We start from the raw sequence: 27,120 nt of genomic DNA on the forward strand, positions 1-27,120 counted from the left end.
TTTATTTTAATTGGAAACTAATATTTAACGTGTGTAAGAAAGCAGAGTTAGAGAAAAATAAGTAGTGAACTAGAGGTCCTTTCATATTTACTAAGATTGCCTTTCATTAAATTTAGGAAAACAGAACAATACAATTTCTGCCCAGTCATAGTTTTCTTAAGCCAAATCTTTTGAAATAACAAAACCCAACCTCCAATCTGAAAATCCATATAAAACAGATATGCAAATTCTGTAAACTTATAATTATAGACACAGACATAGCTAATTAAAGCTGTATTTTCAAAACATTTGTTTTTAGATGGTAAAATGTGTGGTAGATTGCCCCCCCCCAAAAAAAAAAAAAATCAGTTTCCTCCCATCCCTATGTTGTCCTAAAAGAAATAAGTCTATTTTTCCACCCTTTAATTATGGATCAGTCTAGTAACTTGATTTGACCAACTGAATATGGAAGAATGACATCATGGAGGCTCCAAGCCCAGAGCTCAAAAGGCCCATGCAGAAGAGTTAATGCAGCAGGCCTAATGTCTATTTTTCAAAGAACTGCTTACAAGGCTGGCTCTTGGCTGCACCTGGGAACTTAGAATTCAGGAGGGTTTCCATTATGAGTGGCTCACTGTGCCTAAACTATATAAATAATACAGTTTATGCTTTTCTTCTGAGTCTGGATTTTACAACATAGACTGAAGACATCTACGTCCATACCCTGGACATTGAGTCTCTAAAGATCTTCCCTGACAGACAACATATTATATGGGTTGTCACAATTTGTTGTTGGAGGATTTAAGCATGTCTTGTGTGACTTCACTAAAAGAGGACTTTAGGAAGCTTATGTCTGATCACCCCAGGACTTCGCCCCATGCACCTTCTCCCCATATAGCTTCTCTCTTTCCTGATTTTATTTAGCATCTTTTTGCTGTAATAAATTATAGGTATTGGGCACAACTATAGGCTGAGTCCTTTAAGTCTTCTTAACATCCAACCTGGACGTGGTTTTGGTGGCAGGCCTCCTGATATATGGCTTTGCAGCTTTAGTTCTTAGTCTCTTGTTACTCTAGACAACCATATGAAAAAGTCCAACTTCACTTACTGGAAAGGCCATATAAAAGAGAACCAAGTCACTCCAGCTGACAACCAATACCAACTTAAAGAGTCACCTGGGGTGCTCTGTTATTGGGTATCTACCTAAGGCTTGGGTTGTGGTCCTGGGGTCCTAGGATTGAGCTCCATGTGGGGTTCCTTGCTCAGTGGGAAGCCTGCTTCTCCTTCTCCCACCCCCCTGCTTGTGTTCCCTCTCTCACTGTGTCTCTCTCTGTCAGATAAATAAATAAAATCTTTTTTAAAATTGCACTAAAAGCCATAAGATACATAGGAATAAACCTAACCAAAGAGGCAAAGGATCTGTACTCAGAAAACTATAGAACACTCCCATAAGAAATTGAGGAAGACACACAAAAAAGGAAAAATATTCCATGCTCGTGGACTGGAAGAATAAATATTGTGAAAATGTCTATGCTACCTAGAGATATCTATACATCCAATACAATCCCTAACAAAATACCATCGACATTTTACAACATAGACTGAAGACATCTACAGAGCTGAAACAAATAATCTTAGAATTTGTACGGAACCAGGAAAGACCCCAAATAGCCAGGGGAATGTTGAAAAAGAAAAGCAAAGCTGGTGGCATCACAATTCTGGACTTCAAGCTCTATTACAAAGCTATAGTCATCAAGACAGTGGCACAAAAACAGAAACATAGATCAGTGGAACAGAAGGGAGAACCCAGAAATGGATCCTCAACTCTGTGGTCCACTATTCTTAAACAAAGCAGGAAAGAATGTCCACAGGAAAAATGAGTCTCTTCAACAAATGGTAATGGGAAAATAGGACAGCCAAATGCAGAAGAATGAAAGTGTACCATTTTCCTATATCACACACAAAAATAGACTCAAATGGATGAAAGACCTCAATGTGAGACAGGAATCCATCAAAATCATTGAGGAGAACATAGGCAGCAACCTCTGTGACCTCAGTCACGCTAATTTCTTCATAGAAACATCGCCAAAGGCCAAGGAAGCAAGGCCAAAAATGAACTATTAGGAGATGCAGAGAAGTGAGGGAAATCAGAGTGGGGGAAAGTGGGGGAAATCAGAGCCAGAGACAAACCATGAGAGACTGCAGATTCTAAGAAACAAACAGGATTTTGGCGGGGAGGGGATGAAGGGTTCGGTAAGCCTGGTGGTGGGTATTATGGAGGCACATATTGCATGGAGCACTGGGTGTGGTGCATAAAAAATGAATTCTGGAACACTGAAAAGAAATTTTAAAAAAATAATTTAAAAAATTTTAAAAATGAACTATTGGGACTTCATCAAAGTGAAAAGCTTCTGCACAGCAAAGGAAATAGTCGACAAAACCAAAACACAAACAACAGAACAGGAGAAGATATTGGCAAATGTCTTATCAGATAAAGAACTAGTATCCAAAATCTATAAAGAACTTACCAAACTCAACACCCAAAGAACAAATAATCCAACGGAGAAATGGGCAGAATATGCTGAGTGAAATAAGTCAAGCAGAGAGAGCCAATTATCATGTAGTTTCACTTACTTGTGGAGCATAAGGAATAACATGGAGGACATTGGGTGAAGGAGAGGAGAAGTGAGTTCAGGGAAATCGGAGGGGGAGATGAACCATGAGAGAGTGTGGACCCTGAGAAACAGACTGAGGTTTTTGGAGGGGAGGGAGGGTGGGGGAGTGGGGAGAGCCTGGTGCGGGTATTAAGGAGGGCACGCATTGCATGGAGCACAGGATATAGTGCATAAACAATGAATCTTGGAACACTGAAAATAAAATAAAAAGAATTTTAACTCTCTCTTGAATAATGCCTACACACATTTTTGGTCTTTTATTTTTTATTTTTTCAGTAATCCAAAATTCATTGTTTATGCACCACATTCTCTTTTCGTTGTTTGTGTTAGTTTATTACCATTATGCTTTTAACACTATCCTCATGTTAAAATAGTGGAAGGAAATACAAAAAGAAAAAAAAAATGGGCAGAAGACATGAACAGACGTTTTGGCAAAGACATCCAAATGGCCAAAAGACACATGAAAAAGTGCTCCACATCACTTAGCATCAGGGAAATACAAATCAAAACCTCAGTGAGATACCACCTCACACCAGTCAGAATGGCTAAAATTAACAAGCTAGTAAATGACAGATGTTGGCGAGGATGCAGAGAAAGGGGAACCCTCCTACACTGTTGGTGGGAATGCAAGCTGGTGCAGCTACTCTGGAAAACAGTATGAAGGTTCCTCAAGAAGTTAAAAGAAAAGCTACCCTGAGACCCAGCAATTGCACTACTAGGTATTTCCCTAAAAGAGTCAAATGTAGTGATCCGAAGGGCATGTGCACTTGAATGTTTATAGCAGCAATGTCCACAATAGCCAAACTATGGAAAAAGCCCAGATGTCCATCTGCAATGAATGGATAAAGAAGATGTGGTATATCTAGATACAGTGGAATATTATGCAACCATCAAAAAATGAAATCTTGCCATTTTCAATGATGTGGATGGAAGTAGAGGGTATTATGCTAAGTGAAATAAGTCAATCAGAGAAAGACAATTATCATATGATTTCACTGATATGTGGAATTTGAGAAACAAGGCAGAGGATCATGAGAGAAGAGAGGAAAAAGTGAAGCAGGATGAAACTAGAGAGAGAGACAAACCATAAGAAACTCTTAATCTCAGGAAACAAACAGAAGTTGCTGGGGTGGAGATAGGTAGGAGGGAAGGGGTAGCTGGTTGATGGACACTGGGGAGGGTATGTGCTATGGAGAGCACTGATTGTGTAAGACTGTTGAATCACAGAGTTGTACCCCTTTACAAACAATATATTGTATGTTAATTTAAAAATTATTTTAAAAATTTAATAGTTAAAAATTATTTTTAAAAGATCAAGCAAAATAATAACTCCACTAAGTTTTCAGGTGGTTTGTTACACAGCAATAGATAACCAGTATGATATCTAATATTTAGGAGTTTCTTTGGTGCCAGAAATTTTTCTAAAGCTTAATATTTAGAACATTAAAACGTCTTCAACATCGCTTTGGCATCAGGGAAATGCAAATTAAAACCTAAATGAGATACCACCTCACACCAGTCAGAATGGCTAAAATTAACAAGTCAGGAAATAACAGGTGTTGGTGAGGACACAGAGAAAAGGGAACCCCCCTACATTGTTGGTGGGAATGCAAGCTGGTACAGCTACTCTGGAAAACAGTATGGAGGTTCCTCAAAAAGCTGAAAACAGAGCTACCCTATGACTCAGCAATTACACTACTGGGTATTTATCCTAAGGATACAAATGCAGTGATCTGAAGGGGCATGAGCACCTGAATGTTTATAGCCACAATGTCCACAATAGCTAAACTATGGAAAATCCTAACTGTGCATCAACAGATGAATGGATAAAGAATATTTAGTATATCTAGATACAATGGAATATTATGCAGCCATCAAAAAACTGAAATCTTGCCATTTGTAGTCATGTGGATGGGACTAGAGGGTATTTTGCTAAGCAAAATAAGTCAATCAAAAAAAGACAGTTATCATATGATCTCAGTGATACGAGGAATTTGAGAAACATGACAGAGGATCATAGGGAAAGGGAAGGGAAAAAATGAAACAAGATGAAACCAGAGAGGGAGACAAACCATAAGAGACTCATCATTGCAGGAATCAAACTGAGAGTTGCTGGAAGGGAAGGAGGGAGAAGGATGGGGTGGCTGGGTGATGGACTTTGGGGAGGGTATGTGCTATTGTGAGTGCTGTGAATTGTGTAAGACTGATGAATCACAGATCTATACCCCTGAAATAAGTAATAATTTATTTGGTAATTTTATAAATAAATAACCAAATAAAAGTTTAATATTTAATACCTCATTCAATCTCTGAACAGAGTCTTATGAGGAAGGTCCATTATTATCCTCATTTTACATCTGAAGAATCTGATACCCCATGTCACTCAGCTAGCAAATGGCAAAACAGACTTAAACCCAAGATGCTTAACTCCATAAGCTCTTAAATCACCATATTACATAATTTCTCCTGACAGATGAAAGTCTTTCAAAATAATAAGATGTAGTTCGAATGTTTTACATACTCAAGTCTATATAAGAAAACAATTCTTTTCTCTGAGTTTACAGACACGGTTGCCAAAAGATTTTTGGTGGGTTTTTTTCCTTTTTTTTTCTTTTAAGTATGCTAGTCTCCAAGATATTCATATACCATTGTCTTATTTGGGGTATATTTTACTGTACACATTCCATTTATTACCTCCTTCTGTTATCTTTTTTCTTTTTCATGTGGTATAAATAGAATCCCAAATATTTATTCTGTATTTCAGGTTTATACAATCAGGAAAATGGGCATAAAACATTTAACAAAGCAGTAATTCATAGTTGCATCAGCAAGTAAAAAACTGTAAATATCTACATATATACAAATACTAGTAAATAGCTAAAGCTTATATTTCTCATCAAATTTCACCATCCTTTCTTAAAAGCAAAAGAAGTGAAGAAGTAATACTTCAGTGATATGATCAGTTTGCCTGAAATAAATCTTTAGTACTAAATTATTCAGTGTACTATTTACAAGTATTAAGAGTTCTGGAGGACATGAGTAGCTTGGTCAGTTAAACGACCCACTCTTGATTTCAGCTCAGGTCATGATCTCAGGGGCCTGAGATCCAGCCCCATCCAGCACTCCAAAGCAAATAATCTGGCTTGATATTCTCTCTCTCCTTTCTCCTCTGCCCCTCTTCCATGCTTGCATGAGCACGCACTCTTTTTCTCTATAAATAAATAAACTTTTTAAAAATTAAAATATGAGTTCAGATTGCTAAAAATGAAAACTAGTCAAGAATTACACTGTTCTAAATCCTGGCTGTACCACTTACTAGCTGTGAGATCTATACCAAGTTATGTCACTTCCCCTACCTCAGCTTCCTTGTACTGAAAATGAAAATAACAATTGTTCTTATCTCACAGGATTTTGTGAAAAATAAATGAAATAAATACAAGCTTTTAGCACAGTGTCTGACACATATAAAAGACAAAAGTCTCAGGGTGCCTGGGTGGCTAAAGTCATAATCTCAGGGTTCTGGGATCAAGCCCTGCATCACCGGACTTCCTGCTAAGCACAGGAGCATAGCTGTGCTTCAACAAAACTTTAGTAACTGAAATTAACTTCATATGATTTTCACATGTCACAAAATATTATTCTTTTGTTTTTGTTTCAACTATTCAAAATGTAAGATCTATTCTTACCTCAGGAACTAGCTGTACAAAAGCAAGTAGTGCCCTAGTTTGCCAAATCTGGTCTAGTCTCAGCTCTTTCAGCAGCTAGCAGGCTATATAAGCCTAGGCAATAAGCATTATAACTGGCTGCCTAGATGAAGGTATAATCATACAGAAAACAGGAATAATACCTTCCAGCCAGTTATGAGAAATCAATGAGATAAGGAATATGCAAGCACTCTGAATGTCAGGCTACACTACAGGAAAACAGCAGAAGGTGGCAGGGATAATAAACACTTGTTTAAAAAACAAACAGACTGGATTCCAAATTGCACCGGAGCAAAAACTGTGAGGCAGGAAATTATCACTGGAGAGACAATGTGAAATGGTAAAAGAATTTCTGAGTCACACATTCAGGGCCCACGTCCTGTTCCCCAATTTATAAGATGTATCTCCTTTAAAGTCTCTGATGAACATAAATGTCCTCAAATATAAAAAACAGTTAAGATATCTTACCTCATAAAACTATGAGATACAAGTGAAAATCCACCTAGTGCCATTCATTTAATTTTAAAAAGGCGAGGGCAGTCTTTGGTGCTATCACCGTCGGAGTGCGGATCCTAAATTTTCTTTGGGAGAATATAAGAGAGAGAGGGCGAAGTAATGGAACTCGAGTCTGAACACGTCTTGGAACTAGAACCCCGGTCTCCTGACAACCTAATCAACCTAAGTAGGCCTCTTCGAGCCCCCAGGCGTCCAGTCTGCAGATGATCCCACAGGACCTTCTAGGTCTATTCAGTAGATATTGTGAATTCTTCAACATCCCCAAACCGAACCGGGTTCCAGAGCAAAGCCACTATTAACAGTCATTTAGAGGTCACCGAAAAATCTCTCGGTCTGAATCACAAATTAAAGTGTGACAGGCGGGCAAGGAAGCCATGAGACTCACCTGACTCGGGATAGACCTGGTAGGCTCAGACTGGACTGAAAAATTGTCCTGCCGGGCTGTAGTCTCAAAGCTGTTAAAAGAGTCCGTCGCGAGTTCTATTTTAAATCTCGCGGGAAGGCTCGGGAACCAATCGCAGCTTCCGCCCTCTGACCCGGAAGCAGAGTCGGCGCGCGCCGCTGCAGGCTGGGGAGGAAACCAGATTTCCTCTGGCCAGTTTCCGACAACCTGGTGCGTATCGCTCCTGAACCTGAGGGTTCGCGCGGGTTTACAACTGGCCGCCCAGTGCTCCCATCCTATTCTTGCGAGTTCCTTCTCTCCCGGGTCGTGTCCCACCTCTCTTCCCTCTGACCTCGGGCTTCGAGAGGTGGTAGCGGGGCTCGTCTGTCTGGGAGAGACGTTGGAGCTTTCTGCGGGTACTTCAGTGGTTTCCTCCCTGTTCTGCTCTTCAGTTTTAGAGGGCAAGTCCAGCTCGCCGTACTGTGAAACCCTGAAAATGTAGTGAGACTGGGCACAATTTAACAAGCGATCAAGGGACCGAGTTTCCTGACCTCGAATCTTTCCCACTTCCCACATCGCTGTGCCTCTATGGGCATCCACCTGCTGGTCACCCGTAACAAATGTCCGGTCCTGGATTCCCAGTCGTATGGTTACTAGTTTATAGGCTCCCTGAGGTGGGATTCCTCTGATTCTCCGTAAATACTTACCAGGTCTTGATGAGTTCGTTACTGAGTCCAACTATTCTCAGGACAACTGCATCCAATTAAAGGGGGTGGGGGGGGAGGTGGTGGAAGACCTCTTTAGATCCCTAAGTCTCCTCTGGGAATGCTACTTCCAGAGTGCACATCAGGCCATAACAGGTTGGTGGAAGTTTTGTGCCTGATTTTACGAATATCATTTTTATATCACACGTTTTGGCACTCTTTCTCCAGGTCTTACTGTGCTTTTCACACAGAATCGTAACTCTTACCGGATATTGTGATCTTCACGGTGGAGGCCTGCTTTTCTTCTCTAGCACTTGCGTCCAACACCTAGTAAAGTATTTCAAATGCTGTCTCCTCTATGAGCTTGGCAGCTAACCTATTAAAGCCTCGATTTCTTCTTCTGTAAAATGGGAACCATTTCCCTCCTCTTAGGTTTGCAAGTATTAGGTGTCATAATGTCAGTAAAATCCTTAGCATGGCACCTGCAAGGAGTGCTCTGTAAATGTTAACTATCATTAATTTTTTATGAATATATTCACTACTAAACTGATTCCATCTTCAAGTACTCACTATCTTTTTGTTAATCTAAACAGGATATGATGATTTATTCTGCAGGTATTATTCATAAAGTATTTAAAGAAGTACCTGGTTTGGTGTGGTTTGGTTTTTTTTGTAGCTGTCTGTGGCATCTGAAATACCATGTCCTTATTTTGATTCATTTGCTGAAAGTGACTGACACTTTGATGTTTTCTAACTATGTCTGTGCTGTAATCCACAGTTTCGTGACCTCATCCAATAGAAGGCTATTTTATTTTTACAACTGCTCAAGTATTGACATACAAGATGAAGCAAGATGCCACAAGAAATGCTGCCTACACTGTGGATTGTGAAGATTATGTGCATGTGGTAGAATTTAATCCCTTTGACAGTGGGGATCCAGGAAACCTAATTGCATATGGTGGCGGTAATTATGTGGTGGTTGGCATATGTACATTTCAGGTTAGTGTACAAAATTCAGTGAATGACATTGAAGCTATTTCACTGGTTAAAAAAACAAACTTTGGCAAACTGGGTAAACTTGGAAAGCATATTGAACTTGATTGTAAGAGAAAAAATGACATGAAGAACTACAGAGGAAGATATTTCCAGTAATATATGCCTGAGATTTGTGCATACATTAAATAGGTAGTGGGGGAAAAAAAAAAAAGGCTATGAGGCTTCTCTTTTTGCCTCGTGTTTGGAAATGGAATATTCTGGTAATTGAAGGTTGTGGCTAACTGAACATTTGGTATGTACAGAGAAAACTAGGTCTCAAATGAGACCTAAGTAATTACTTAACCCAGTTTTTCTACATTCCACTTTGACATAGGAAACAAGCCTAAAGAATGATCCTCCAGGAGATTTTACAGCTGTTGTGATATTCAGCTTCTGTATTAGTATGCTCTCATGGTTTTTGTACATCTAAAGCATACATCCAGAATAGACACAGTATGGGACCCTGTTAATTGAACAGGAAATTTAGCATAGTCATTAAGACAATGAACTCTGGAGCCAAAATGCTTGGGTTTTTACTTCTGCCTGTCTTTACCTCTTAATAACTATATGATGCTGAGCAGGTACTTAACCTCTCTTCTATAAAAATGAGGAAAATAATACTTAATAGGGTTTTCTGAAAATGTAGTTAGTATGTCATGTAACGTTCCTAGAAGGCATCTGGCACAATTAACATATATATATATAAAATTTAACTGTCACTAATCTGGTCAGTGTTGCCCCCCAGCACCAGCCCATATTTAATCACCAAAGCAAGATTGCATTGTGGTGAGCACATAAGATGTTTTCTTACAGAAAAGCCAGTTCCACATGTGAAAGAGTCTAAACAATGTGAGTTCAGCCCTTAGAAATTTTGGCTAATAATTTGTTTACCAGAATATTATTCCTAAAACAATATTTCTCAAATTAAGATTAATCGGTGAGGTAATTTGGCATTGATCAGTTTTCAAAGATTTGAAGTAACTTTACCACTAAAGTAGTACTATTGTAAACATTATTATTTACTCTTTTACTCAGGAGGCAGTATTTTATTTCAGTATACTGTTTTGGCATCATAAATGCAGTTTAGCACTTTACAGTGCATTAAGTAAAGTTATATAAAATTAGACTGCATGCATATTTATGCTAAGGAAAAAGTATGAATTAAAGGCTTCATTTTTTTGGTGTCTGAGTAGAATACAAGAGCTCTTACATTTTCCCACATTGTCTCTTAGGATTGGGGTGGAAATTGCTAGCTTTCAGGCTAAGTGACCCATGGCCTGACTTTAGCTGGACTACTTAGTTAGGATCATAAAAAGTCCACATGATTAGGAGAAATAATATAATACACTCTTGAAAAAGACTGATGGTAAAACCATTTTTCTGGTGCAGGCTACTAACCCACAAAAGAATAAAGGAGCTCCCTACGGGTGAAACTAAGTTTTCATTACTTTTAAAATTAAGAACTGAATACAGAATTGTATTTAAAAAAATACTGAAAAGATATGTTTTATCTCTAATTTATGTTCAGCTAAGAAATGAGAAAGTCAAGAAGAGAGAAAAAAAATCGCGAAAAAAAAAGGTGATGAGTGGCAGAGAGAAAAAGACGATGGAGAAGAAAGAACTAGCAAAAAACATTTGTATTGCTCTGTCATGTCTCGCGCATTGTCCTTGTTGATCCTCAGACCTGTCAGATTGGCAATCTAGGTCTTACAGCCAAACTACCTAAAGAAAGAATTGAATTTTATTAACTTGGCAAGTTTCTGTGCCAAGTACTGGCAATAAAATTAAGCAACTGTCCCTGTCCAGAGTTCCCGTTGTACGTCAAAGAAGTTCGGGGATTTATATGACTAGTAAATGAAAAAACAAGCTGTAGACCCCATTTTATAAACCCCTTTTCCTTTGATGCTGCTATTCAGATAGATTGAAGCCATAATTCTAACAGTTCTGGAAGAGATTCGAGTCCCAATAATTTGCCCTTGAGGATTCATAATATATTATTGTTTCCCTTTAAAGTTATTTTGTTATCTAATTAAACACTATTAAGCATTGTTTCTATTCTATCATGTTAAAAACTTCAAGTTCCATAGCATCCAATTTCATGCTTCTTGTCTGAGAAAACTAAGTAAAGGTAAATTGAATTGAAAGTTTTCCACATGCCTGTTGGAAAGGCAATCCTCTTTCTAAGACTCTTAGGAAAACACTGTCAATACGGTAGATTTAAATTTCAACAAAGCATTTTTCAGAATCTTATGGTGTTCTTTTGAATATGTTGGAAATTTGAGCTGAATGTTGTACTATTAATTGGTGTCATGTATTTGTCAAATATTAAGTGCAAAATAGAACTGGTAATACCTATGTTAAAAAAGCAAGGACCCTGACCTCAAGATGTTTAAGTGTAAAACCATGCAGTAAGAAAACTGTTATAAGAAGTCCTATGTGCAAAGGGTAGAGGGAACATGAAAGTTTCAAAGTCTATTCAAAGGATCACCAATAATAAATTGGGGACTTGAATTTCGAGAACATTTGATTTAAGCAAGCACATTGAATTTATGTAGAACGTGAAGCTGAGAAGAATACCTAATGCTTTGAATGATAAATTCCACTTAACAAGTATTTATTGAGTACCTGTTGTATGCCAGACACTGTGCTTAGAGTTTAAGTATTTAATAGATTGGATTAATGTGCCAAGTTGAACAAGCTAAAATTTAATAAAGTCTTAAAATGATAGACTGCTGAAGCTAAAAGGGACAATTGTGACTTAACAGTTTTTAGTCATCTGGATGTTCACTGTGAAACAGTGCAATGATTAAACTGCCAAAAGGAGTTAATTCGGTGCTGTCCAGTAGAAATACAGTGTGAGCCACAAATATAAATTTAAGTGTTGTAGTGACCACATTATAAGAAGTAAAAGTCAGATGAAATTAATTTTAATGTATTATTTTACCCAGCATATCCAAAATATTTCATGTGTAACCAACATAAAAAATTAATGAGATATTTTATATACTTTTTAAACTAAGTCTTAAATCTGGTGTGGATTTTGTACTCTATAAAGTATGCACGGTTTGAACTAGCTGTATTTCAAGTGCTTAATAACCCCATGTGGCTAGTGGCTACCATATTGGACAGCATAGCTCTATATCCTTTAATCTTTACTTCATTTCTCAGCAATGTATGTTATGATGCAAATGAGATCACGTATTTGAAGACATTTCAGAATGGTATTAAAATGTTTAAAACTGCCATGTGAAAGGGATTAGACTCAGAATGGTAAATATATTTTGTGTTATTCATCAGTTCTGTCTGGTGAAGTTGTGGTTTATAGTGCTTTAAGACTGACACTGAATCTTCTTTAAATGTGTTCACCTAAGATCAGCTGTGGCCAAATACTTGTCTTCACTGAAGTAGATTTCATCTATATGGTTCCAGGAAGCAGAATTTGGAGCAATTAGTAGAATTTACAGGAAAACAGATTTGGTTTTAATGTTAAAGAGAGCTCTTAGAATTAGAACTTCAATTCTAATTCAAGGTCTAACTTGAGTTGAATAAGCTCCCCCAAGAAGTAGCTAGTTCCCTGTCACTGAGAATGTTCAGAGAAACGTTATGCAGACTCTCCAGATGTTATATAAATTCAAGTGTGAGGTGAAAGAAGTGGACTAGGTAAACTTTACAGTCTCATCTGACTAAAAATCTGTATTTGGCCTTAACTGGGTATGGTGGGAGGGCCTGCCAATTACAAACCCTTACAAGAGCCCTTTCATCAACCTGGCTTTGCCCCAACCTCAAGCACACCAGAGCCTTCTATAAGGATTTGTATTGCAGCAAGTTTTCCAAAGGATCTTAATTTCCTGCCTATACAATACTGCCTACACCCCAGACTAAACCCAAAATAGCATTTGTCTCTGCCTATACCACACACACACCCTGACCTTTTAGTTGGCTCAGCGGCAGACATTGCTGCCAGGAAAAAAGGTTTCACTGGTAATAACATAAAGCTCAAGCTATACAATCCCTGGGATTTCTTTATCTCCATGGCCATCCAATAACTCTATGTATACTTTGGGTAACAAATTATAGGACCTAATTGTCAACACTGTTGTTACAGTAGTACAGTAATCTGTGTTTTGATGGTAAAAACTTCATTTTTAGAAGATTGATTTGTCCAGTGTGGAAAAATAGATGTAACCCAAACTATGAAGTCAGCTATGATTAGGCTCTTAACCTGATTTTAAAATTGCTTAGTGGTTGCTGCCTTGGCATATCTGGCTGTTAGCCATACAGTTATTATACACACAGATTATGAAGTCACAAAATTTGACAGTGTTTTTCTTTTTTTGATAAGTGCATTTCTATTTCCTATTTTCATTTATGGAAAAACTTATGCTGTTAAACTCAAGTTCGTCTGAAATTTAAAGTTATTTTTCAAGGGGCATTAGAATTATGTAGAGAAAACCATGTGGAATGTATTTGTGAAACGGCTTTGTTAGGATCCCAAGGACATTTTATCCTGGAAAAATCAACACATTCAATAGGATTCACTTAAACCTTGCATTTAGATTCAGGATGAATGAAATTCTTAGAACAGGCCTTCAGATAATATCCTATCTATGTAGACATATGTATCGCTTAAGTAAGTTTTGCCTGCTCTGGATTTTTCCCCTGGTGTTATTTTATAATTCTATAAACTTAGAAAAGATAATTGTATCACTTAATACAGAGGAGTCCTTGGAAAAATTTGTCATGAAAAATTTTGCTGCAGTCTCTAGATCCAGTTGGGGTATTGATTTAAATAACAAAACAGTTTTTAAACTTAATATTTTCAAGCCTATAAAAAGTATTTTAAAATATATGTTATCTATATAAGGTATAAAGAACAATAAAATAGATTCCTGGATGCCTACTACCCAGCTAAAGAAATAGAACATTAGTAATTCTGAAGCCCTCCAGGTGTTCTTCCCTTACTGCCTTTCCTTCTCACCTTCAAGTGGTAATCATGCCTGAGATTTTGTGTTGTTTTACTTTGTTTTTACTTTATAGAGTTACCATATATGTAGGTCTTACAAAGGAGTATATTAGCTTTCATGTTTCAAATTTTATCAATGAAATTATTCTGTATTATTTTCTTCTACCATGTGTTGCTATTAACATTGTATTTGTTAGGGTACTCTATGTCACAATTCATTTGCTTCCATTGTTGTATGGTATATTTAGCACATATAGCATGATTAACCTGTCTGTTCTTCTATTGGCTATTTGGTTTATTGTTAATTTTTTTACTCTTGAAAACATTGCCAGAATGCATATTCTTTTGTCTTCTGTTTGTGTTTTGTTACCTCCTCCTTTCATTGTTTTCCTCCCTGATAATTTGGAGGTTTTGCACGCTGTTTCTCCTCTTTTAATGGTTACCAAAGACACTTTACCATGCATACTTAATTAGACAAAGTCGGAATTAATATATTTGGGCACCTGGGTGGCTCAGTCCTTAAACATCTAAGTTCTGCTCAGATCATGATCCCAGTGTCCCGGGATCAAGCCCTGCATCCAGCTCCCTGCTCAATAAACCTGCTTTCCCCCTCTCCCTGCCTGTTGCTCTCCCTGCTGTGCTGTCTCTCTCTCTCTCTCTCTCTCTCTCTCTGACAAATAAATAAAATCTTTTTTTTTAATCTTTAACTTCTTCATGAACAAAATAAGGATCTTTGACTCTTGAACTATCTCCTCCTCCAGACTTACATTACTGTCATATTTTAGTCCTCAGTTGTATTTCTTTTCATTTTAAGCCACAAATTATGTGTTATAGGGCTAATATTTGTTTAGATTAACCCATCTGTTTGCCTTTGATTTTTACTCACTGTTCCTTAAATCTCAGGCCTTCTGGGGTCATTTTGTAGTAAAGGATGTAATAAAAGTACACCCTTTACTACAAGAAAAAGTTTATTACTAAGTTCTTTGTGTAAAGGGCCAGATAGTGAATATTTTAGGTTTTTCCAGCCACTAAACAGTACCTGTTGCAAATTGTTCTTTGTTTTCTACAACTCCTTAAAAATACAAAAATGAGGGGGTACCTGGGTGGCTCTGTCAGTTAAGCGCCTGCCTTCAACTCAGGTCACGTTCCCAGAGTCCTGGGATCAAGCCCTGTACTGGGCTCCCTGCTCAGCAGGGAATCTGCTTCTATCCTCTCTTGTGCGCGCTCTCGCTCTCTCTCTCTCTCTCTCAAATAAATCTTTAAAAAAAGAAAAAAAAAGTGTATATATATATATATATATATATATATATATATATATATATATAAATTCTCAGTTCATGGGCCGTACAAAGCCAACGCATAGACCAAATGTGGCCCAGCCATAGTTTGCCATCCTCTGCTCTAGGAGATCTTTTAGTGAGGGTTTGCTGATGCTTAAGCCTTGGTTTTTGTTTCTCTGAAAATATATTTAATACAACTTCATTCTTGAAAAACAGTATGGTTGTGTGTATAGCCCTAAACTTTTTTCTGTCATTGTTTTGAAGATCTTGTTCCACTATCTTCATGAATTTGTTGTTTAAAAAAACTATGTGCCAAGAAGTCTATGGTTCTAATTCTTTTATAGGAAATCTCTTATATGGGAAACCTATCTTTTCTTTCTGGTTGCTGTTCTAAAAGCCCCATCCTCGTCCTGCTTTCTTTTCCCTCCCTCCCCCCTGCGCTCCCTCCCTCAGTCTGTGTGTACACATACACACAAATTTATATCATGAGAGTTTGTGTGTACATTCTGAAGTTGCACTATGTTGTATCTGCCTGCGGATTTTATTTAAGCTGTCTGGGACATATTGTTCTATCTATATATATGTATTGGTGCCTGTCATCAAGTATGGAGATCCTTTGTTATTATCTCTTCATCTTCAAATATTGCCTCTTCGCTCATTCCCTCTATTTACTCCTCTACAACCCAAATGAGATATATAGTGGAACTTCTCACTGAATCCCTTTTAACTTTTTTTTTTTGCCTTCTCTTTTCTGCATTCTGAGTAATTTTTTCAAGTCTGTATTCCAGTTGCTGTAAGCATTTCTTTTTTCTTATGATATTTTCATCTAAATGTTTTATTTGTTTCTTTTTAAAAGCTGCCTTATCATTCTTGGTAATCTCTTGTTGCTTACTCATACTTGTGTTTGTGGTTCTTTGTTTTCACATGTTTGAGTGCATTTGTATAAGATCATATTTGATTGAACTATATCTGTGGTAACTTTTTGAGACCTGGGTAGAGGTAGTTCATCCAAAGAGAATTTGCCTTTGTCTGTCAGGTGCTCTGGGCCACTACCAACATATGACCATTTTGAAATCAATTGTCATTTTCTGGAGCACATAACTAATGTGAATTCAAGCTACAGACTCATATTACAGCCAGCTAATGGTAGAGATTTCTCATAAGTGGCTTTTTTCTCTTAGCCTTCACCCATGGTAGATATTTTGCATGGCACTTTTGGTTTGGAGTTTTTTTTCCTACTTCCCCTTTAAAGGACCTGGATCTTTGCAGAAGTCTCCAATCATCCTTCCTTGTGCAGGACTAAATTCCTATCTTTTTTTCCTGCAAACTGAACCTGTTAGTTTTTGGATGTGGACAGAAGTACTTAAGATAGCTGCGTTACATTATTTTTACAATGGGAAGGTTTTTCAGGTGATTATCCCTATTTCCAGACCTAAATACTTCAAAATTCATTTTTTCCTCATCTTCCCATGAAATAAACTGAAATTACTTTGGTAGTAATTACCAAAGCAGGTAAATAAGCTGACTTTAAATATCTAAACCAGAATCTTGTATCCAAAAGATTAAATTAACCAGATTGTATTAACATATTCCCTATTCATAGTCCATAACAATATTAGATGAACAATTTGTAACATCTTACATATGTATAGTGCTTTATATAATGCTGTGTAAAAAAATAATATATTTACTGTTTGTTTTTAGTTGTCCTACAGTGTTTTCCACAAGATTTAGACAGTTTGAACTATTTTTGTTGTCACTTGCTCAGCTAACCAGTTAAATCTCTATATCTAATCTGTTTTTGAACTTCTCAAAAGCATATATAAGGCCTCCTGATAAATTCTTCATTATGGTAAAATCAGAATGTTATAGTGTTTGTTTTCATAACTTAAAACATTTACTGTATATGCTTAGGAGGAAGAAGCAGACGTTGAAGGAATTCAATATAAAACACTACGAACATTTCAGCATGGAGTCAGGGTCGATGGCATAGCGTGGAGCCCAGAAACTAGACTTGATTCATTGCCTCCAGTAATCAAGTAAGTTTAAAACTATTAAGTGCAGTATTTATTAATGTCCTTTGTTTTAAGAGATCTGAAGCCTTTGATGATTAGGACTTTTTTTCCTCCATTTCCATTTTTCCCAATTTCAGATATTAGATCTTTTAACATTGGCCATTATTTCTTAATTTAGTCTTACTATCGGAATTTGTGTTTTAAACATGCAACATGGTAGTGATGCCTTGAATATGTGTTGGGGCCTGACTACAAAGCTCTTTACTGAGTTTCATCTGAATCATTTGAAGTCTTCACAGATTCTTCTCTGAGTTTACCACTTATTGAAAGTATAACTTAAAATAAGTAGATTTGATTGAGACATTAATGAACCTTACTGCTACAGAGGCCAGTGTCACATTTTCTTGTTTAACAGTATATAAAACTATAATTCTAATCCTTGGGCTTCAATTTTTATGAAAGCATTGAAAAGAACAATTCCTTTTTGAGAAAAATCTTGACAGTACCTGCTGAGGCCTTCTTCACAAAGGCAATGTGTCAGATTGTTTAATGTTTGTTACGAAACACTAACCTTGCTTCCACAGATTCCAAATCTAAAAGATATGCCTTCTTTTAGTAAACAATATAGCAACCATTAGTTAGCTCTTACTGAACTAACCTATTTTTTTTTAATTGAGGGATAATTCACATACAGTGAAAATTCTCAACTTCTAAGGGTACCATTTAATCAGTGTTGCCATGCATACACTTATATAACCCATATTCTGATAATACATAGCATTTCCATCACTTCAGAAGTTTCTTAGTACTCCTTCCCAGTCAATCCTTGTACCCCATCTTCTGCCAAAGCAACCATTAATCTAATTTTCAGAAGTGAATTTTGCCTATTCTAGAACTTCATATAAGTGGAATCATACAGAATATACTTTTGTGCCTCATTTGTTGTTTTTGAGATTTATTCATGTTACAACTACCAGTGATTCTTTGATTCTTTTTATTTTTGAAAAGTATTCCATTACATGGTATAAATACCACTGTTTGTTTATCCATTCTCCTCTAAGTAGACACCAGACAGTTTCCAGTTTTCAACTGCTAAGTTGCTGTGAGCACCCCTGAATAAATAGCTCTTAGTAGATACATGGTTTCCTTATTCTTGGGAGTAGAACTGCTAAATCAGAGGGTGGTTGAATGTTTTTTTAACATTTTAAGAAAGTACCAGTTTCCATAGTGGTTCTACTGTTTTATATCCCCACCAGTTAATGTAGAGATGTTCAACTTGCTCTACCAGCTCTTCAGCATTTATTGTTGTCAGTCTTTATTTTAGCCATTATTTTTGGAACCACAATTTCATTTCCCTGATGACTCATGATTTTGAGCACCTTTTCATATACATTCTATTTCCTATCTAAAGAATATTTGCCTACAACAAGATTGTGAAGATGTTCTGTTTTCTTTTAGAAGCTGTACAGATTTTAGCTAACCGAATTTTAAATAATCCACACAACAGCACTTGTTAATATACATATATCATTGTTAATAGCCAGTTTGCTGTTCATTTCCTTTTATATTAAAAGAAAGTGTTCTCAAAATCTGGAGTTAAACGAGTCAGTTAGCTTCTGCATTTTTTAGCAGATTTTGAAAGCTAGACAAACTATCTTCCTCCATGGTTCTGCTTGATGCCTGTTTTCCTGTCCTACTGTAACATCATAAAATGACATATGCTGTTATTGTTTCATCTTTTTTGTTGATGTTGTCTGATAAGCAGCTTCAGATTTTTTCTGCAAATATTTATGATAAATTCAGAATATTAACCAGCCATCAATTTTAAAGACAATATTTTTAGAGCAAGCCAACTGCACAGTTTTGTTTTTAAATAAATCAAATATTTTATTATAAAACATTACACATTTACTGTATCAAATTTGGAATATACAAAAGATTTTTAAAGGCCATTTCTACACCCAGTATCCTATTTTTTCATAAATAACTTCACACAATTGTGATTAAACTATATTTGTATTTCTTGTTTTACTTTACTTCTATATATATAAAATGTATTTCTTATTTTACTTTACATACATATATACGTAAAATAAAATAAATAATAAAGTAAAATAAGAAATACATGATATTTTTTTAAAGATTTTATTTATTTATTTGACAGATAGAGACCACAAGCAGGCAGAGAGGCAGGCAAAGAAAGAGGAGGAAGCAGGCTCCCTGCCAAGCAGAGAGCCCGATGTGGGGCTTGATCCCAAGACCCTGGGATCATGACCTGAGCTGAAAGCAGAGGCTTTAACCCACTGAGCCACCCAGGTGCCCCATGATATTATATATGAATGTATATATATATAAATATACATTTATACATTTGTATATACATTTTTATACATTTATACAAATGTACATTTGTACATTTATATGTGTATGTGTGTATATATATACACACATACACACACACATATATATACATATATACACACACACACATATAAAGGATAAGATGTATTAAGATGACTCATGGGGCTCCTGGGTGGCTTCATTGGTTAAGCGACTACCTTCAGATCAGGTCATGATCCTGGAGTCCCAGGATCGAGTCTGCATCAGGCTCCCTGCTCAGCAGGGAGTCTGCTCTCCCTCTGACCCACCACTTCTCATGTTCCCTCTCATTCTCTCTCTCTCAAATAAATAAAATCTTAAAAAAAAAAAAAAAAAAAGATGAGTGAGGTATAACTTGGGGTCTGTCTTATTGTTAGCTTAACTTACAGCTAGAAAGAACCCATTCCTAGTGTTTTATCTTTAGCATTTAGTTGCCTTCAGTTCTGCTCTCTCTCTCTGTTCATCCCTGCTTGCTTTTCTTCATACTTGCTGGAAAGTAATGCTTCACCTTACTTTTATTCTCTGACGCTTTATGGTTTAATTAAAGGATGGTGTAAATATACTTAAACTCGAACAGCAAAGTTTGGAGAAAAGTGGAACAACCTAAAGTTTGCCATAAAGTTGTGTATGTGTGTCTGTTTGTTTTTTTCTTTTAATAAGATTCTTTCAATTTTTTTTTTCATTTTTAATTTTTCATTAATTTTTTTTTTTTTTTTTAGTAAATAATCTTTGACCCCTGTAAGTCCTTTCTTCTCTGATGTTTATAAACCTTTTGCTTGGGATATTTCTTTTAGAAACCTTCTAAAGTAATCTTTTTCTATTTTAGAAATGATATTTTGAAGAGAGATTTTTAAATGATTTCTTATGACCTAAGTATTAGGAGAGCTCACATTAGTAATGTTGTTGTAGCAAGTCTGTTCTAGAGTTGCCTCTGGATGTGAAAATATGAATATCCAAAATAATAATAGGAGAAATTTAAAGGAGAAGAATTAGGTAGATAAGCTTTGCTTTTTAGTTATTCTTACCTTTTATTTGTGTTATGAAATAGAGCATAATGCCAAAAGTGCAAAAAGGTACATACACAGTTTATTGTAAAAGTTTTGTTTTACTATTGTATTGTAAAACAAACTGTTGTAAACAAACACCTGTAATGATCACCCAGGTCAAGAAACAGAATATTCCTAGCACCCAGGGTCCCCATTGTGCCCCTCCCAAATCATCCTTCTCCCTTACCCTTAAAGATAATTAAGCTCATGTTTATTGTGACAGTTATTTTCTTTCTTTTTTAAATAGTTTTATCGGCTATGTATGCATCCCTAAAACAATATAGTTTATTTTTTCCTACTTATGAACATTCATACAAATGGAATAATAATATCCTTTTTTTATCCTGCTTTGTTCACTTAGCATTATGTATGTGAGATTCATTGTTGTTTCTGCTTGTAGCTCTAGTCATTGATTTGAATTGGTTTTTGTTTTTCACTTCCAGATTTTGTACTTCAGCTGCTGATATGAAAATAAGATTATTTACTTCAGATCTTCAAGATAAAAATGAGTATAAGGTATGTTGACAAGTATAATTCATAACTCTTTATTTTAAAACATTTTTTTTCAATATTTTATTTATTTGACAGACAGAGATCACAAGTAGGCAGAGAGGCAGGTGGAGAGAGGGGGAAACAGGCTCCCTGCTGAGCAGAGAGCCTGATGCAGGGCTCCATCCTACGACCCTGAGATCATGACCTGAGCCAAAGGCAGAGGCTTAACCTGCTGAGCCACACAGGCGCCCCTTAAAACATTATTTATGCCTTTTTACTTGGATTTATCTCAGTTTGAAATGTTTGAGGGTTGCCTGGGTGGCACAATCGTTAAGTGCCTACCTTCGGCTCAGGTCATGATCCCAGGGTCCTGGGATCAAGACCCACGTTGGGCTCTCTGCTCAGTGGGAAGCCTGCTTCTCCCTCACCCTCTCCCCTTGCTTGTGTTCCCTTTCTCTTTGTCAAATAAATAAATAAAATCTTTAAAAATAATAAAATGTTTAATTTTCATCTTTAAAGTATATAATTCAGGATCTCATTTACTCTATTTTTGGCTATAGTAAGGTCTACAGATTATAAATCTGATATTTATTAAAATATTAGGTAGGCACAGCAAATGAGGTGGATTTAGAAATTCACATTTGGGTATAGTAAGAGTACAATAGACATGAACACACATAGAGTTGAGAGTCAAACTTTGAGAGAACTTCGAGTGCAGCATGTAGGGTAAGGTGGGATTATAAAGCGCTTAAGAGCACAGACACAGGATCCAGATTGCCTAATTCTATCATGTAAATAACAGTATGACTGGTCAAGTTCCTAATTTCTTTGTGCTCAGTTCCTTATCTATAAAATGAGCATAATAATAGCATCTGTCTCAGAAGGTTATGAGCATTGATTGACTGAGCTAATTCATACAAAACAGAATGTTTTGTACATAGTAAGTTCTATATATGTGTTTTCTATTAGTATAATGAATAACCCTGTAAAATAAGAGAAAGACAAATACTGTATGATCTCACTTATAGGTGGATTTTTAAAAAGCCAAACTCATAGGAACAGAGAGTAAAATGGTTGTTGCTGGGGGAGATGGGGAGATGTTGGTCAAAGAGTACCAAACTTCCAGTTATAAGGTAAATAAATTCTGCAAACCAAATGTGCAGCAATAATATGTATAGTTAATAGTATGGGTTGTATACTTGAAGTTGCTAAAAGAGTAGATCTTTAATGTTCTCACCACAAAACAAAAATGAATTTCTGGGTTGTTGTGGTTATGGGCTTCTAATACTAACTTGTCTCCAGTGCTGGCAGTTACATAGAGGAAAGTAAATAAAGACCCCATAAGGTGAAACCCATACTATGTTTATCAAGTTGTTAGTATGCAGAACAGTAGGTATGACTTGGGATTCTATCTCAGTGCAGTGCCCCTAGAAATTTCTTCTAGCTTTAATTTTTATTTAAGATTTATATAACAAGTAAGAGAGGAGGTAAGATGAGGACAGGTACAGTAAAAAAGTGTGTGTGTGTTTTTATAAGAAATGCATACTAGAAAAGAAAGATCAAGCTAATAGCATGTGTTGAATGATCAGCTTCTTTCCAAGATAAACCTTCCAGAAAAAGTGGGTGTATAAATCATGCCTTAAAATAGCAGATTGCTTAAGAAATATTTATAGAAAAGGGAAGCATGCAGTGAAAGCTTTTAAGGCAGTGAAGTAAAAATATTAGGTAGAAATTTTGTAGATTTTTTTTTTCCTGTATTCTTACTACCTTTTCCCCTGATGTCAGGTTTTAGAGGGCCATTCAGATTTCATTAATGGTTTGGTGTTTGATCCCAAAGAAGGCCAAGAAATTGCAAGTGTGAGTGATGATCATACCTGCAGGTATGTTACTTAGGTTTAAACCACACTTTTCAATTTTTATCCTATTTTAATGAGAAAAATTACAGAAAATTTAGCTCCTGTATATACTCTGTAAGATGTTGTAAAAGATGCATACTTTATTTAAATTGTAAGCATGGCACAAACATGAGTTTCAAAACTGGTGAATTCCAGTTAGTGAAAACTTCCCTCTCTGCCTCTTATTGTAGATTTATATATTTATGAAATTTAAATATGTATTGTGTCAAATTCTCTAATATTGGGTAAGAGCAGTAAGATAATAAAAGGCAACTGCCATATTATGAAGTTATTTCACAGATCCTGTCTGATAAGATAATGTTTATAAATGAATTGCAAATCTCATTTGCTAAAGTAAGACTCACAGGAAATTTCCTGTTTTGACTAATTTGGAAGTTTCTATATAAGGCTTTCTGCAGATATAATGCATTTCAATATCCTATTCAACTCCACCCCTAGTTTGGAATGGATGAGATAGCTATGACATTTTTTAATATTGCTTAAAGCTAGAGAATATCACAAGTAAAACAACAAGATGACAGCAAGAGTAGGAGGTGGAAATAAGCTGAGGAGTTAGGAGTGAAAGGGAATTCTATAAGCATGCCAATTGCTTCATTTGCTTTAGCAGTACTATGAGGGGGGAGAAAAAAACACAGCTCTGCTATTTTATATAATTTTTAATGTTTGGTAAGACTATGACAAAATCATTAGTATTCATAAATACTTGTGTGTGTGTGTGTGTGTGTGTATATATATATATATACACATATATATAACCGTTAAATATGTGTCCTTTCACACTGGAAGTAAAGCCACTGGCTACTTTTTAAATTTTAATCATAATAGCTCATCTTTTTAAAGTTATAGAGTCATAGGCCATTATTCTTTATGTACTGCCTATTAAAATTTTCATGTCAAGGACATGAAAGATTTACATGCCATTAAGATTTTAGGGCCTCAAGTGTTACAAAACCAAGTTTATTTAGAGACCTGAAGAGTAAATGGGACCATTTTTAAAGTAAAAAGTTAGATTAGATCACTAGATATAAATAATGACATTTTCGTTCTCTAACTCCTGAACTTTCCTAATCACAAGCATTTGGAATAATGAAACCTGAGAAGGGTGAAAATGAATGCCTTTGAAAGCCAAGGGATAGCCTCTGAATAGGGAATATTAGCCAGAGACCTGGGATTACATTCAGTGGTCTGTGATTACTTTTTTTCTTGTAGTAGAGTTTTGGGTTTTTGTAGCGTAGTAAAATTGTCCTAAAATTTTGGGACTGACAGAAGGTTGCCAGTTTTTTATTTTGTCAAGTAATAAGAATTTTAAAAGGTCTACTGCTTTCTATTATTGCCATCATTTTATGAAAGTAAGAACAATATTACTCTAAAAAGGAGAAAGACTTAACTTCAAAGTAAGTCCTTTAAATAAACATAACTTTTTTTAAAAACGTACTGTGTTGCCCCTAATTGCCTTATTTTGCTAGACTGTGGTTGATGATGTTATTGTTCAGCAAATACTTACTCTCCCTCCCCCTTTCACAAGGATGGAGAAGATTTTCCCACACTATTGGGCTTAGCTATGTGACTTGCTTAGGCTGATTCAATGTTAGCAGCTGTGATGCAAGCAGATATTTAAATGATTTACCTGGTTTGTCTTAACTTACTGTCCTCTGTCTTCTATAAGATGAGCATGTCTAGATAGCTACTGGTTTCTCATTGTCCGCAATGAGAAACACATGGAACAAATATGGACCTATCTGGCATTTTGAAACAGAGCTTCCCACAGACTCATGAGCAAGAAATTTATGCTTATTTTTGTAAGCCACTGAGATATAGGGGTTGATAACATCATTTTAGCAGTAGCTGGGGAGGTAAATTTAGAATTCATCAGCTTAGTTCACCAATCAGAAATAAAGGACAGTTCTGATTGGCCATTAAAGTCAAACCTTTTGGGCCAAAAGCAGTATAAATAAGACTTTTAAAAGAAATAGCATAAATCAAGAAGTTTAAGGAAGAGTAGTAGGTATCATACACTCTCATAGTAACAAAGGAAAGAAGGACTCCTGATAGGATTACAAGAGAAAAATATTTCAGTACAACTCTCTTTATTTATCAAAGTATAGAATTGCCAAGTTGCTAATAAAAGCACCATCCAAATGGCAACTACAGTTTGAGCAATGGAAATAGCTATTTATATCTAGGAATCATTCCTATCACTATACTAAAGAAATCCTACCGATTAGTTTGGATCTGCATGTTTCACTTGTTCATTTGGATAAATAAAATCCTTGTCCAATTATAAGCAGAGCCTGTTTCATCTTGGGAGTAGCTTTATATGCAGGTAATACCATGCTTAAAAAAATACATGCTCAGTAGAGTAACTAGACTGAAGGTCAATAAGGAACTAGAGGATTTGAATAACATTATAAATAACTACACCTAACAAATGTATACAAAACACTTTGAACATCAGCAGAATGTACATTCTTCTCAAGTGCACATGAAACATTCTCCAGAATAAACTGTATGTTAAGCCTAAAAATAAATTAAATAAATTTTAACAGATTAAAATCATGCAGAGTGCCTTCTTTGACTGCAGTGGAATAAACTAGAAGTCAGTAACAGAGAAAAATTGAAAAATCTACAAATATGTGGAAATTAAATATCAACCTATAAGTAGTCAAAGAAGAGGAAATCATAAGGGAAATTAGTACTCTGAGGGAGCACCTGGGTGGCTCAGAGGGGTAAGCCTGTGCCTTTGACTCAGATCATGATCTCAGGGTCCTGGGATCAAGCCCCACATCAGGCTCTCTGCTCAGCAGGAAGCCTGCTTCCCCCTCTCTCTCTGCCTGCCTCACTGCCTACTTGTGATTTTTCTCTTTCTATTAAATAAATAAATAAATTCTTTGAAAACCAAAAAAAAAAAAAAAAAAAAAGGACATATTTTTAAAAAAAAAGTACTCTGAGATGACTAAAAGTCAATAAACAGCAAAATTGATAGGATGTATAGGAGGGAAATTGTGTCTGTAAATACCTACATTGAAAAAGAAGGAAAAAGAGAAGAAAGAACTTGAATCAGTAACTTTAGTTTACACCTCAAAGGAGCTAGAAAAAGAAAAAAGGAAACCCAAAGGTAGCAGAAGAAGGGAAATAAAGATTATAGCAGAGATAAACAAAATAGAGAATAATGGAGAACTGATGACACCAAAAGTTGGTCCTTGGAAAAGATATAACAGAACTAGCAAACTTTTGGCTAGACAGAATACTCCAATTAGTAAAAACAGAAAAAGTGGGACATTACTACCAACCTTACAGAAATAAAAAAGATTTTAAGAGAGTATTATGAACAGTTACACACCAGCAAGTTCACCTAGATGAAATGGCAAATTCCCAGAAACACAAAATTCAAGAAAAAGTGAGAATATCTGAATAGATCTATAACAAAGAGATTAAGTCAATAATCAAAAACTTCCCAAAAAGCAAGCCCAGAACAAGATGCCTTATTTGTGAATTCTACCAAACATTTAAAGAAGAACCAATACCAGTCTCTCAAATACTTCTGGATAATAAAATAGGGGACATTTTCTAAGTCATTCTATGATGCCAGCATTATCTTGATACCAAAGGCATCACAAGAGATCTGCAAACCAACATCCCTTACAAATATCGATGAAAAAAATCCTCAACAATATCTATTTAAAATTAGAAAGCTCTTAGAAGATAACATGGGGCAAATCTTTATTACCTTGGATCTGGCAGTGATTTCTTAGAAATGACACCAAAGGTGAATATAACAACAACAAACTAGATATAAATTGGACTTCATCAAAATTTAAAACTTTGGGGGGCGCCTGGGTGGCTCGGTGGGTTGAGCTGCTGCCTTCGGTTCCGGTCATGATCTCGGGGTCCTGGGATCGAGTCCTGCATCGGGCTCTCTGCTCGGTGGGGAGCTTGCTTCCTCCTCTCTCTCTCTGCCTGCCTCTCTGCCTACTTTGTAATCTCTCTCTGTCAAATAAATAAATCAAAAATCTTTTAAAAAATAATATTTAAAA

At 36.0% G+C, this 27,120-nt stretch overlaps 2 protein-coding genes across 9 annotated transcripts in view; one reads left to right on the forward strand and one right to left on the reverse strand.

The window, feature by feature from the left end:
* Positions 1-7,487, reverse strand: part of PARPBP (PARP1 binding protein) — a 70,218-nt gene extending 62,731 nt beyond the window's left edge. For 7 of the 8 annotated variants that reach the window (XR_014313958.1, XM_082739481.1, XM_082739482.1 and 4 more), the window contains exon 1: positions 7,260-7,355. The gene's annotated coding sequence lies outside the window, so the exon portion shown is untranslated. Of the gene's footprint in view, positions 1-7,259 lie in introns of all 8 variants that reach the window. The other variant, XM_082739483.1, reaches the window with a different exon arrangement.
* Positions 7,413-27,120, forward strand: part of NUP37 (nucleoporin 37) — a 43,540-nt gene continuing 23,832 nt past the window's right edge. The window contains exons 1-5 of the mRNA XM_082739486.1: positions 7,413-7,487; positions 8,739-8,959; positions 17,153-17,277; positions 21,122-21,194; positions 22,956-23,050. Coding sequence (XP_082595612.1) covers positions 8,804-8,959; positions 17,153-17,277; positions 21,122-21,194; positions 22,956-23,050 — 449 coding nt within the window. The 5' untranslated portion in view covers positions 7,413-7,487; positions 8,739-8,803. The remainder of the gene's footprint in view (positions 7,488-8,738; positions 8,960-17,152; positions 17,278-21,121; positions 21,195-22,955; positions 23,051-27,120) is intronic.

The sequence above is a fragment of the Mustela nivalis genome (assembly GCF_964662115.1).
Source record: "Mustela nivalis genome assembly, chromosome: 7".
Taxonomy (NCBI): domain Eukaryota; kingdom Metazoa; phylum Chordata; class Mammalia; order Carnivora; family Mustelidae; genus Mustela; species Mustela nivalis.